The sequence below is a fragment of the Dermacentor silvarum genome, chromosome 7, assembly GCF_013339745.2.
Source record: "Dermacentor silvarum isolate Dsil-2018 chromosome 7, BIME_Dsil_1.4, whole genome shotgun sequence".
NCBI lineage: Eukaryota > Metazoa > Arthropoda > Arachnida > Ixodida > Ixodidae > Dermacentor > Dermacentor silvarum.
Window position 1 is genome coordinate 38,189,821 of NC_051160.1, and position 13,753 is coordinate 38,203,573.

At 45.3% G+C, this 13,753-nt stretch overlaps 1 protein-coding gene across 1 annotated transcript in view; it reads right to left on the minus strand.

The window, feature by feature from the left end:
- Positions 1-3,262: 3,262 nt before the first annotated feature.
- The window catches only part of LOC119459467 (uncharacterized), a 25,640-nt gene continuing 15,149 nt past the window's right edge, over positions 3,263-13,753 (minus strand). The window contains exons 2-3 of the mRNA XM_049671441.1: positions 8,494-8,678; positions 3,263-3,363 (exon numbers count right to left, since the gene is read on the minus strand). Of these exons, the coding sequence (XP_049527398.1) occupies positions 3,263-3,363; positions 8,494-8,678 (286 nt within the window). The remainder of the gene's footprint in view (positions 3,364-8,493; positions 8,679-13,753) is intronic.

Genomic DNA, 13,753 nt, shown 5'->3' on the forward strand with positions numbered 1-13,753 from the left:
GTGAGAGTAACATCTGGGGACTGCACTTAGGTAATTCGGAGGACAACACCCTTTGCTCCATTTGTCCCTAACCGAGCTGCACTGCGCGGCCGCGGATACATACTCCTGAATAAGCTCTCTCTTGTTTAACGCAATATATCTTGGTTGAGCGCAGTGATGTGCTCAAATATTTTTCGTGACTCTATCAGGGCTTAAGTAAGTGCTTCTGGTACTTAGTATACTAAATATATCATAACGCGTTTATTCTGGTGAAGCATCTGGTCCACCAACAAAGTGACTGATTATTCGCCTAATTTGAGATTCAGGTTTACTTTTTTGCGGCAGCTACGAAAGGCCTTCGGAAAAGGAGCCAGTTTATTTATTTATTGCAATACCCTCAGAGCCCAAGTGGAATTACAGAAGGGGTGGGTACATTGTGATTAGACAAGCGCAATAATGTAAACAACTAAGTTATGTATGAAAAACCAAAACAAAAGAAGAAAAAAAAAAACAATGTTTACCAGAGCAGGTTAACCAAAGGCCTTGGATGACAATAGCGTTAGCAACATTATTGCACATGTAAAATACAAAACTTATTGAATTAAAATATAGCTGCGCAGGTTATTCTGTGAAGTGGTCAACAACTGCGGCCTTGAATGACTGTACATCTTCAATGCGGGCGATGGCACTGGGAAGGTGGTTCCATTCTGACCTAGTCTTTGGTATAAATGAGTCATGAAACAGGTTAGTATGGCAAAAAGGAAGGGCGACCTTATGCTGGTGATCAATACACGCTGACAAATAAGATGGTTGCGCATTTCAGTGACTGGTTCAAGAAAACAATTTTATGAAAGAGACAAAGACATGAAATTTTTCTTAAGAGCAAGTTCGGAAGGCCAAGATTAGATTTCATCAGCGAAACACTGGCAGTACGGGAGTAGTTTGATACGATAAAGTGAGCTGTGCAATTCTGAACAGACTCTGTTGCATGCTGCAAGGTTACGTAAGCCTGGATCCCACATAGCAGACGCATACTCGAGTTTAGATCCAATTAACGTTTGATATAGTAATAACTTTTAATGGTTTGGTGCTTCAGCAAAATTGTGGCGTAAGTATCCTAGTGCACGGTTAGCATTGTTAATGATATATTTAACGTGAGTATGCCATGAGAGGTCGTCCGTTATGTGCACACCAAGATACGTATACGAGCTTACACGCTCTAATAATGTGCCGTCGATTTCATAAGCTAGTAGTTCAGATGGTTATTCGACTCACACAAATCACCTCGGAATTTGAAGACACCTGATACCTACTTTATCGTCTTATCTTCCGCGTAGATGTTTGGTTCTTATATTCGTCCTGCGGTGAGGCATTATTCTTTGTGTTGTCACTTGCTCGGCCAGCTGCTCATCTCCTCCCTTTTGTAGTACAATCAAACTGCCAGTAATTCCTTTACCTGTTTGAGTACTGCGGAGATAAGGCACATGTAAAACGTTCACTAAGTAACAAAATTAAGCCCTCATTTACTTCCGTTTGCTGTCGGCGATGGGTTGGTTTTGCATGTTGTATAGATCTCACTGAATGCTTGTTGTTTAGATGTAACGCGAACTGCAGTCCCCTCCTAAGCCTGGCATCTAGCTTGTGTCCGTATAATGAAATATGCACCAAGGTATTGAGTCCTGTGTGAGGTGAGAACACATATCTTTATGCTCCGTAGCAGTGTCATGACCTAACTCACCAGCAACCAGAGGCACATTGAAATGCTGGCTAAAGATTTTTTCAATGGCCTCAGACCTCTAGACTTCCAGTAATTCAACGATGCGAGTTAAGCTGGACTTCTCCAAAGTAATGCTATTTTTGAGCGAAAACCTTGGGGAGCTAACTCCACTATGCTTCTTATGCTACCAATTTGCTCTAGTGGTGCCAACCTAATTTGCAGCCTGAAAACAAAACAAAAAAAAAAAACCTCGCGAGGATGCCGGCCGCCGTTTTCTCAAAGTGATCGTCTATAAGTATTCCAAGCTATGGCGCTACATCGGCTTGAATTATGCAGCCTTTCGAAATACCCCAAATGGTCTCATTTCCTATTGAATGCGTTTATGCGTATATCTACACTGCATATACTTGTATTTTTTCTCGCAAACAATCCCTTTCAATTCACTGTAATTGAACGGTTATGGTTTAGCTCTTTTGTTAGGAGCGTCGCGACAACTGCTGCAATAGACACCATCGGAGGGTGGACAACGACTGGAAATACCCCACAAGAGCTCTTAGTGCAAAACACGAACACCCAAACTGCAGCTAAAAAAAGATTTTCCGACTGATTCACTCTTGCAGTTTACATAAAGTAGGTAGTATTTGCGTTAAATAAGGTGTCCTTCTTCGGTGGTTATTCGTGCCCAGTTATTTTTTCACACATCTCGTAGCTGCAGTTGTGCTTTGAGTTTGTAGTCTGATCAGACAGGAGCGAATTTTTTTTTTCGGACAGTAATAGTGAGCGGCATTGGGAACGCCATTCTTGTGCTGAATTTGTGACTGTGTTTTAGCGCCTTTGCTGCTGTACGCACTTACTTGTATTAACTTGCGGTTTCAGCCCTTCATTGCTCTTTTCAACCTCAAGCGCTGGACCACCGCCCTTTGTTTTGAGTGAAAATAACATCTTCATTTTCCTGGCGCTTGCATCATAAATTGTCATCGTCGTCATTTACATCCTCACCATATTCAAATTCAGCTGCAGGACGGAGCCATCTACCCGAGATATCAAATACTGTGCCCATGCGTCCGGTCACTCGTTCCTTTGCCTGCGAGTTTCATAATTTATTCCCATAACGTTGTTGTCTGCTGCCATCTATTCTCTTTATCTTCCGTTGGCGTCAAAGCTATAACTATTACAGCTTAACGGTGATCTGTTGAACGTGTTACATGGACTGGTCCACTCTTTCTTCCACTTTCCCAATAAAGGGTCTGCAACTTGTCCCTGTCGGAGTTATGTTTGGCTTAAAAGAGCAACGGAACCAGCGAAAGAAACGCTTTCAGCAAAGAAGATAATTGTCGAAAACCAGACCATATTTGATATTCTCCATGTTAACCACAAAATTGCAACAACTTATCTACTCCATCCTACCACAAATGTCTCTAACGGTACAAATGGGGAGCCTGCAATAATAAATGTACAAAGCGGCGACGCCCTGTGTCGTATTATTTTCACATTGGCCTAAGTATCGCGATATTCATAGGTAGCTGTGATGAGCGCTTACCACTAGCTCCCTGTGGCTTAGCCGACTCAGGAGGCTTCCCCTCTGCAGGACTGGCCAGAGGATTGGGGCTCGTCTTTTGGCTCCTCATTCACATGGTTGCCGTCAGCCCCCGCGTCTTGTTCGTCGTCTAACCTCAAGACAAAACCATAGGTTGTACTTGTTGACTTGAAGAGCAGGATGGCCAGCAGCTCAGGTGAAAATGCCTGGCGTAAGCTAGAAAGGTTCTCTATGTATCACACTTTTTCTGCCTAAAGCTTTGTCAACGTTCCAATAAAGTAAAATATATTTCTGCCCACATTTTATTGACTGGCCATTACAATATGTTGTATTTTTGCTATTTACTTGCGTTTTTTAATCAGACAAACTGCATCTGCTGTGATAGTACTTTAGATTTTTTGGGGGAACTTGATTGAATAGCAAGTCTAAGCACAATATTATTCACTCAAATTTCCATGCTCCTAAAGTTTGTCTCCGTCTTTATAATTAAGCATACGCAGCCGGTGTTGATTAGCATAAAAATAATTCGGCCTCCAAGAACAACTCATATGCAGATATTTTTATCTGTGTTACTAATGTGGTCGCGCGCTTTATTTTTAATTCAAACTGAGGAATAATTTCGAAATCCGACGCCCTATACAGAAAGTAAAAAAGAAATGTGACCTTTGCTATGAAATAAATATTCAAAAAGACTTCACAAGAAAACACAAAGCGCTCTGAAGTGAAAGTATCTGCTTAGTCCACAACAAATACTCCTTCATTGTAAAATGAATCAACTGCAAGAAAAGCCATGTTTCGATCGATAAATATCACATAAGCACACGAGGAAAACTGAGTATGTTTGGCTGCCAACATTGTAATTCAGAAAGTTAAAGGAAATATGAATCTTCGACTAAAATGCGTATAGACCTATACCATGGCGCTACGTCATAAAGGTGAGGTGGCGGCTCTCGTCGGGAGTGACTTTCGCGCTATAATCACTCCACCGTCGAGCCGCCGCGCCTACCCCTGTAGCCACTGGGTATCGGGGAAGCGTGCGCGTTTCACAGTTTTACATCGAAGGAAACGCAGTATGCGGAGGAGCTCCGTCGTGGAGGGCTGCGTTGAAAGGCGCGAGAGGCCGACGTTTTCATCCGTTTCCTGTTAATGAAAACCGTCAGATGCAATGGGCTGCCGCGGAATAAAAAGAGGAAAGTTTCATTTTGGTCGATACCATGGCTCATCGATTATGCGCTAAACATTTGGTATCAGTTATTCTTTTGTGTTATTTCACGTGGCCTGCAATGACCAACAAGGATGCACAGGATTGTTAATACCGTCTCAATAAATTTTCTTACCGTGCAGTGGAAAAGCTAGCTTAGCATAAGCCCTGAATGTAGGATGAGTGAGCAGATGCACCTCAATGCACGTCCCATTAGCAGGGCAGATAGCGTAGCACATGTTGGCATAAGCAGATTACATGGTCGCAGCTGCGGTAATTCTAACACGAATGTCATGAACGAGGCTCAACGTGGTAATGAATTGCCTCGTGAGCAATAAAAATGTTCAAAATTGATCATTCGCGCAACAGTGAATGGAAGCACTAATTTGGTGTTACTTTAACTGTAAGAGCAGGAGACACGTGTCATGCTCTGGCCTCGGACTTGTCGCCCCAAAAACTACCGAAATGATTTCTTAAAAGTTCAGACAAAATACGGCTTTGTATCGGTCCCCAAGCACACGTCCGACTCCTCGGATATTCTTGTACGGTAGCCGGAGCAATCAGACGGCCACGGTCGACCGCGCAGATTTTGCTGGCCTACACAGCCGGCGTCACCGTAGGGCTGCTACCTCACGGTCTCTGCACCCAGTCGAGTCTACTGTTGCAATTGCCACTTACGGCGACAAAGAAATCTACTTCATTTAGTTTTCACATCGAATGGTAATTATTGAATGAAAATTATCTTGTATGTTTGGGGATCATTTATGCGGGGATCCTTTAGCCGGTATTTTTTTTTTCTTCACGAGGAGTATAGCAAAAAGGGCTGTGTCATGTTTTACTGAACGTCTAAATGTTTGAATACTATCACAAATGACCTAGATCCAATGCTCGAACAGTTTGCATGGATTGTCGCTATTACAATCTCAAGTATCCAAAGCTTTGTGGTACATTAATAATACTGCCAACTCGATAATCTAATTAAATTAAACCAGTAAAATATAACTGAGTAAAATTTAGAAACAGGGCAAACAAAAGCTATGTTAACTGTAAAAATGACACTCATTCTTGACTGAAATTAGAGTGACAGTGATATTATGGTGAACGAATGTAAATATATTGAAGGAATCTTGCGTTCATAATGTTTAAGTTGTGTGTTTTACCTTATAATCTATAAGTCCACAGACATACAGAGAGCGTCGAATGGCTCGAATTATCCAGCGATAACGATACCAAACTGTTGTAGTGAAGAGAGGTCCGGCTGTAGTGGGCCCAGACGCTAGTGGGTCCTGCGCTTTTGCTCGGCAACGGCGATCGTGCTTGAAAGCCGTGTCTCGTTTTGACTGTCGGCCGCTGCGCTGCTCCGAACTCTGATAAACCCCTTACAAGGTAAACGTTTCTGTAAATTTTTGTAGTTGAATTATTATAGCATTCCTCTGGCTTGAATCCTATTCTATTTGTTTCATGTCTCTGTCACTCCACTACTTTAGAATAACAATTGAAGGAACCAGACCAAAGCGCGAAATTTTGAAATAATTTAGGTATGTATTTATTTATCCCTATATCAAAAGTTTTTCTCTGTAAGCGATTTTAAATTGGCTCTGGGAATTTGCAGCTTTATGGTACACAAAAAATGATGACAAAAGCTTACCTTCCTCGGCAATTATGCAGACGATGAAGCAGGCCAAGAGCGCATATTGTAAAAATCTCATAGTCGTCGGCCTTTGCCCCAGACAAAAAGCTGTTTCCAAGAGGAGCGATTTCCCAAAACTTTATACTAGTATCAAACGATGCTTTAATCCAAGCGCATTTACGTCCAGGGCAATCTGTCACAGCTATCCAGCTGTTCAACTTAAGGAGCGCCAGTGACAGGTGAATGACTAAACTGATGAAGACATGTGACGACACTTGAAGATTGGGCTAGCTTAAGTATTTCTCAGAAAACAATGATGGATGTGACGGAACAGGTAGTGCTCTAAAACATTTTTATATCTGTCGCTACGGTGTTTTTTTGTGCGCATGATTCAATTGTTAGTGTTATGACACACAAATAAATATATAAAACAACTCTCACTTCAAAGCGAAAAGTGCACTATGTATCAGAAATGGTTGAAAAAAGCGTCCAGCCAATAATACTGCTGCTCTTCCCCGAGGCCAAGAGTACCAGCAACATACGTAATAGGACCGGTAACCTGCGACAACATGCCGACGGGGATATGTACCTAAACGCACAAGCTTTTCCAATAGGAAAATTACGTAGGCACCTGGAGATTTACTCATTAATTTATATTCAAACATACTTCATGATGAATAGCCTACCTTTAATGCAACTACTAAAATTCGAAATTAAGCCGAGCACTTAAATTTATGAACAGTCTATTGTTTCTTCAAAACGCCTTATCATTTCTTTATTGGGAGCACCTCCACACTGCAGAATTAGTCATTCCTCAGGATAACGATAGGGAACTCTGTGTCATGACGGAGTACGGAAGGTTGATGAGAAGGTTGTGCAAGATTGAGGCCTAGATTTATAGTGTGGAGGAGTGACCATGTTGCGGTAGGTTTCTGAAAGAGTTCAATTCAATTTATTAATGTACTTCATTTGTACATACTGCAGCCCTATCGGTCTATTGCAGGAGTGGGTGTGGAAAGCAGAACAATGACAAATAATAGAGTCAGTATGAACAACAGAAACCAAAAGCAATCCCTATAGGTACGAGGCGAATTTTCGCGAAGTCTTGTTGCCAAGAATTGGGAGCTATTTGGGTTGTAAAACTGGAAGTCTTCACTTTTTCTACTTGCAGCAAATTTTAATAACATCACAGATAGCATACAATGCAATACTTTCGGTTCGTATGTGCATTACGAGAAAATGAGGACATTCGTAGCACAACACATTGCGCATAAAGGGAGATACAAAATTATCCAATATTCTTTGGGATTGTTCACTTTAAGGAAAATGGGGGAATGGTTAATGAAAGCCTAGAACATTAATTTCATGTCTATATGGAAAAAAATTAGACTAGTCCAAATTGTAACTTAGCCATTGCAAAAAGATCTGCTCAAACACGACGGCCCGCAAGCAGTTCACGTCACCCGAACCAGCTATACCGATTTACTTGGAACCGTTGCAAGCGTCGTGATCGGTGTCAGGGTCGGCGGGTGGTTCGTTCACCGGATAGCCTGATAAACAGTCTGCGTATTGTTGTAGCCCGACTTGTATACTACGGCATAGGAATATTCTTGCAACCGCAGAGCCCAGCGAAGAAGCCGACCGGTAGGATCCTTCAGTGAGCAAAACCAGCAGAGCACGTGGTGGTCCGTGATTACAGAGAAATACGTGCCATGAAAGTACGGGGGAATTTGGAAACCGCCCAGACGAGATCCAGGCATAACGATCTGTAATAGAATAGTTGCGCTCCGCTGTTGTGAGGAGGGGGCTAACGTAGGCGATTACACGGTCTTGACCCTGTTGGTGTGGGCTAAGACGACTCCGTTACCGTGACTACTGGCATCGGTACGAACCTCTCTAGGAGAGAACCAATCAAAGTGGGCCAGTATAGGTGGCGTGGTGAGAATGTTGGTCAGGTGGGCAAACGCGGCAGTTTGAGCGGGACCTCCTGTGAACAGCACGTCTTTCTTCGGATCAGTAAGTAGTCGGGCAATAACTGCGAAGTCTTTCACGAACCGTCGGAAGTAGCAGCAGAGTCCTATAAAACCTCGGACGTCTTTGACAGACTGAGGTGCAGGAAGACACGTGGCAGCACAAATTTTCACCAAGTCTGGTTGAATACCGGAAGCGTCGACAAGGTGGCCCAGCTCTGTAATCTGCCGATGACCGAAGTGACACTTCGATGATTTTAGTTAGAGCCTAGCCTCGGAAAGACTTGAAGAACAGCTGATAAGCGCTCAAGGTATGTCTCGAATGTAGGCGAAAATACGAGAACGTCGTCTAGGTAGCAGAGGCATGTTCACCATTTTAACCTTGAAGCAGAGAGTCCGTCATACGTTTGAATGTTGCTGGGACGTCGCATAGACTGCATGGCATAATTTTAAATTCACATTGACCATCAGGGGTGACGAACGCCGTCTTCTCTTGGTCTTTTTCACCCACAGAAATTTGGCAATAACCAGACCGAAGGTCTTTTGATGAGAAGTAGTTGGCACTGTGGAGACAATCCAGGGCGTTGTCAATGCGAGGCAAGGGGCAGACGTCCATTTTGGTAATTCGGTTTGATGACGATAATCTACGCAGAAATGCCATGTGCAATCTTGCTTTTTAACAAGCACAACGGGCGACGCCCATGGGGTCGACCAGGGTTCAACAATGTATTTGGTAAGCATCCTGTTTACTTCATCTTGAAAAGCCTGATGCTCTGAAGGAGAAACTCGATATGGCCGGCAATGAATAGGACTGGCATCACGAGTATTTATGGGATGCTTAACAATTGAAGTCTGGCCCAATTGGCGATTGTTGAGGTCGAAGATGTCGTGGTAGGAAACCAAAAGGCGACACAGAGCTGCTGGTTGTTCAGGCAATAGGTCCGCAGCAATCATGGGACTAAATATTGCGTCAGGGAAAATACCACCCTGCGTACACTGGTGAATAACCAGAGCAGATGTCTACTGAAAACGTTGTGACGTGGTCATCTTCTATAGCACGCAGCGTTGCAACCCATATGCCTTGGGGTAGAACTTCCTTTGTCAGGCCAAAATTGACGACGGGGAGGCATGTCCGGTTATCGGCGACGCTTACGACGGAGTGGGGCACAGTGATATTGCGCATCAAAAGAACATCAGGAACTGGTGTGGCGACGTAGTCGCTATCGGGCACAGGAAAAGATGGCAGCCAATCGAAGAAAGCCAAGGCTTTAGGCGGCAGGCGGACGAAGGCGATCAGACTAAAGCTGTTCGGCAGTTCGGCACGAATGTAATGTGAATGTGGAATGTGGATGTAGAAGTTCGAGGCAGAGGGCACCGGCAGAACAGTCGATTAAAGCTACATGTGCTTTAAGAAAGTCTAGTCCGATGATTAGGTCATGGGAACAATTGGGAGCACTGCAAAAAGAACTGGAACGTGGCGGTAGGCGATACTTACACGGGAAGTACACATTCCAGTGACGGCAACAGTGCTGCCATTGGCGACGCGTACTGCTCGTGTCGGAGCAGGCGTGAGAACCTTCTTTCGTCGACGACGTAGGTTATAACTCATTATGGACACCTGGGCTCCATTGTCTATTACCGCCGTCAAAGGGACACCGTCGACGTGAACATCAAGTGAGTTCTGGTTCGTTGGGAGCGTCAATGGAGGATTTCTATACGTCAAACATAATGCAGCACTACCTCCAGGAGTTGCACGGTCTAGTTTTCCGTCCGGGAGGGTGCATAATTGGTAGGCGACGAATAGCAGCCTGGCTGGGGCGACGCGGATCCGACGGCACTGAGGTGATGGCGAGCGAGCGGGACGGCTGTCATCGAGGCATACTGCGAGGCGAGTAGCGGTGAGGGTCAGGAAAAATTTGCTCAAATACGGGGACGTCCAGAAAGTGCGGCCGTGGCTTGACGTCAGGAGTTCTCCACTCTGTAGGGTTGCGGTATCTGGGAGGGGAATACAGATCGCTGCGAGAAGCAGCTGTCGGCACTGGTCTGGCGTCAGGTCGGGAGACAGAGTACACAGCAGGCAAACCGAGGTGGGAAAATCCTTACCGCACAACTGCCTCAATGAGAGAGATCGCTGGTGCTGGTTGGTGAATGGTGGGGTCAAGTGGGCGTGGATGGAACGGGGCAGGACTGGTAGCCTCGAGCTCGCGGCGAACAAAACGTGTGACGTTCTCATTGAAAGGGGGGGGGGGGCGAAGCGCTAAGGTCCACGCAAGACGACGTCGCAGCTGTGTTAGGGAGCCGCGAGAACTGAGGAATGACGCGACGGCTTTTGGCTAGCTCAAAGGGGCGGCATGCCTTGACAGTGACGTTGATGGTGGAAACATTGTTGAAGATCGACAAGTTGAACGCGTAGTCCGCGATCCCTTTGAGTACATGGCCGACTTTGCCAACCTCGGCCATTTTCGCGTTGATTTTCAGGAAAAGAGCGAGCACGTCTTGTAGGTGCGAGACTTATGATTCATTAGAAGACTAAAGTAGAAGACTACCTGAGCAAGGAGCTGGCTCAGGTAGCAAGCTCTTTTCTAGCAGCCAGCTGCCAACCGGTCAGATTTCCAAATAGGTCACTCAGCTTCTCTTTGAAAGCATCCCAGCTAGAGATCTCAACCTCGTGTGTCCGGAACCAGACACGAGGTGTTCCACCCAACTAGAATAGTACATTCGCTAGCATAATGGTAGGGCCCCAGTGGTTGTTCCGGCTAACACACTCATACAGGCTGAGCGAGTCCTCAACGTCGACATTATGTTGGCTGGAGAATATGCCAGGATAGCGGGGATTGGTAACCGTGATATACGTTGTTGTCGGGGTCGCAGCAATAGAAGCAGGCGAGGTGTCGTCACCGGCAGCCATGGCGGAAAACAGGATGGTGCGGCCGCTGCGGAGCTCCGTGGCGAGGACGGGGAACGGCAGATTCCACCAACATGTTACGCGAACGATGGATTAAGCACTGGAGACTATTTATTGTATTGACACAAATATTGATGTATTGACACAAATATGACACAAAGTATTGACACCCCTCATCAAGCCCCGCAGGGGCGTCTGCGCAAGCAGGCGTTTGGTGAGTTGCGCCACCACGTACCCGAGCACACGAGGGTTGGACCCTCCCGCGTCTAACCGTGCGCGGCTTAGCCGTGTCTGGGGAAAGGGGGATCCTGGGGGTTGAGCCGATGCTGGGTGCTCGGACCTTTAAGGCCCCCCGGCAGAGGCAACACACCCCTTTGGCCTCGGCTTCACATAGACGGCACCCCGGACTGACCCACCCGGGGGAAATCGGTAGTTGCCTTTTCCTATCCTCCTCTTCAATCTTCGTCTTTTTCTCTCACTTTCAATCTTTCCTGTCTCCTTCTTACTTCTTATATTCTGATTTCCAGGCAGCTAGGGTTAACCTTGTGTGAGATAGCCAACCTTGGTTATATCATATTTGGTTATAGTGGTTGTGTACAGCTGGCGTTGGCAGGTCTTGTTCATAACAACCCTGTCGCGTCCCCTTGTTGGGCTCCACGGAGGACGGCTGGCACCGCTGCCGAAGTCACTAATTTGTATGGCTTCCTCATACCCCAAACTCCCTGATCGCCCTCTCATAAAAAGAGGGCGCACCGATGAATCATTCAACTTCTTCACAAAGGCCACCGAAATTTTTCCACGTTTCCACGTGATTCACTGTGAAAACGCCGACAAAAAAGCGACAAACATTTCACCCTTCTTAGTGTCAAAATGTCTCACGGAGGTCATTGGAAGTGGCTACAAAGCCACCAAGATGGCAAGTGGTGACCTTCTGATTGAGGTAAAAGACAAAATGCAGTACGAGAAACTCACAAACCTGGTGGCATTTGGCGATAAAACCATATCTGTCAGCGCACACCGAACAATGAACACCGTCAAGGGTGTGGTTTCAGACAGCGACCTCATGGATTTGACTGACGAAGAACTCCTGAATGGGTGGAAAGAAGAAAACGTTATAAATGTACAACGCATAAAAATCAGGCGCGATAACAAAGAACTACCAACCAAACACATAGTACTTACTTTTGGCTCTGTAGGCTAAAACACGTTCTTCGTACACACAGCACCAACTTACCTTCACTATGGACACGCAAATTATGCAGTGGAACGTCAGAGGCCTTCTTAGGAACCTCGACGATATCCAAGAACTCCTTTACCAACACAATCCAAAAGTGCTGTGTGTACAAGAACACACTTAAAATCAAAACATACAAACTTTCTCCGACAGTATGTTACGTTTCGTAAAGATCGGGATCATGCTCTCGCGTCATCAGGCGGTGTTGCCATCATAATACACAAAAGCATAGCATGCCAACGTTTGCAGCTACAAACGCCCCTTGAAGCAGTGGCAGTTCGACTTGTTCTTCTAAACAAACTCATCACCATTTGCTCGCTTTACATACCCCCACATTACCACTTACACAAACACGAATTTCAGTCCTTTATAGACGAATTGCCAGAACCTTATCTTGTTCTTGGCGATTTCAATGCGCACAGCAGTCTGTGGGGCGACTCTCGTATCGATGCGCGAGGTCGTCTTGTTGAACAATTTCTTTTCTCGTCTGGTGCGTGCCTCCTGAATAAAAAGGAACCTACATTTTACTGTATTGCAAACAGAACATTTTCTTCTATTGATCTCAGCATAGCTTCCGCGTCTCTATTTTCTGAACTTAAATGGGAAGTTACCAAAAATCCTTACGGGAGCGATCACTTCCCAATACTACTGAGAACAACCAAAGAAAATGAGTCCTCACCACAAGCCCCTCGATGGAAGGTTGATACAGCGGATTGGGAGAAATTTCGAACTCTTACTAGTAGTATCTCCTGGGCTGACATGTCTTCGTTAGGAATTGATGCTGCTGTGGAGTATTTCACTACCTTCATAATTGATGCCGCTTCTAAATGCATATCCCAAATGAGTAGTGTGGCATGCAAACGCCGTGTCCCATGGTGGAACGACGAATGTAGGAGCGCTCGTAGGAAACAGAACAAAGCATGGGGGCTGCTACGTGAGAATCCTACTGCGGAGAATCTTGTCAATTTTAAGAAGGTAAAGTCCCAAGGCAGGAGAACGCGCCGACAGGCCAGAAAAGAGAGCTGGTAGAAGTTTTTATCAAGTATAAACTCGTATACAGATGAATCCAAAGTCTGGAACAGGGTAAATAAAGTAAGAGGACGACAAACATATTCACTCCCTTTGGTAAGCACACAGGGCGACAGCTTGGAAGACCAAGCGAACTTCCTGGGCGCACATTTTGAACATGTGTCCAGCTCATCGCACTACTCGGAAACATTTAAACGATACAAAGCCAGAATAGAAGGACAGAAGCTGGAACGAAAATGCAAAAAACACGAGGCATATAACGAACCGTTAAGATTAGCTGAGCTACAGGCATCACTAAACTGCTGCAACAATTCTGCACCAGGTGCTGACCGTGTCATATATGAAATGCTGAAGCACCTTCCCCATGAAACACAGAAAACCCTCCTTTCCCTCTATAACGCTGTATGGTCTTCCGGCGAGATACCGTCTGCCTGGAAAGAGGCCATTATAATTCCTATCCTGAAACAGGGCAAGGATCCATCGTCTGTTTCGAGTTACCGGCCTATAGCACTAACTAGCTGTCTTTGCAAAGTCTTCGAAAAAATGATAAA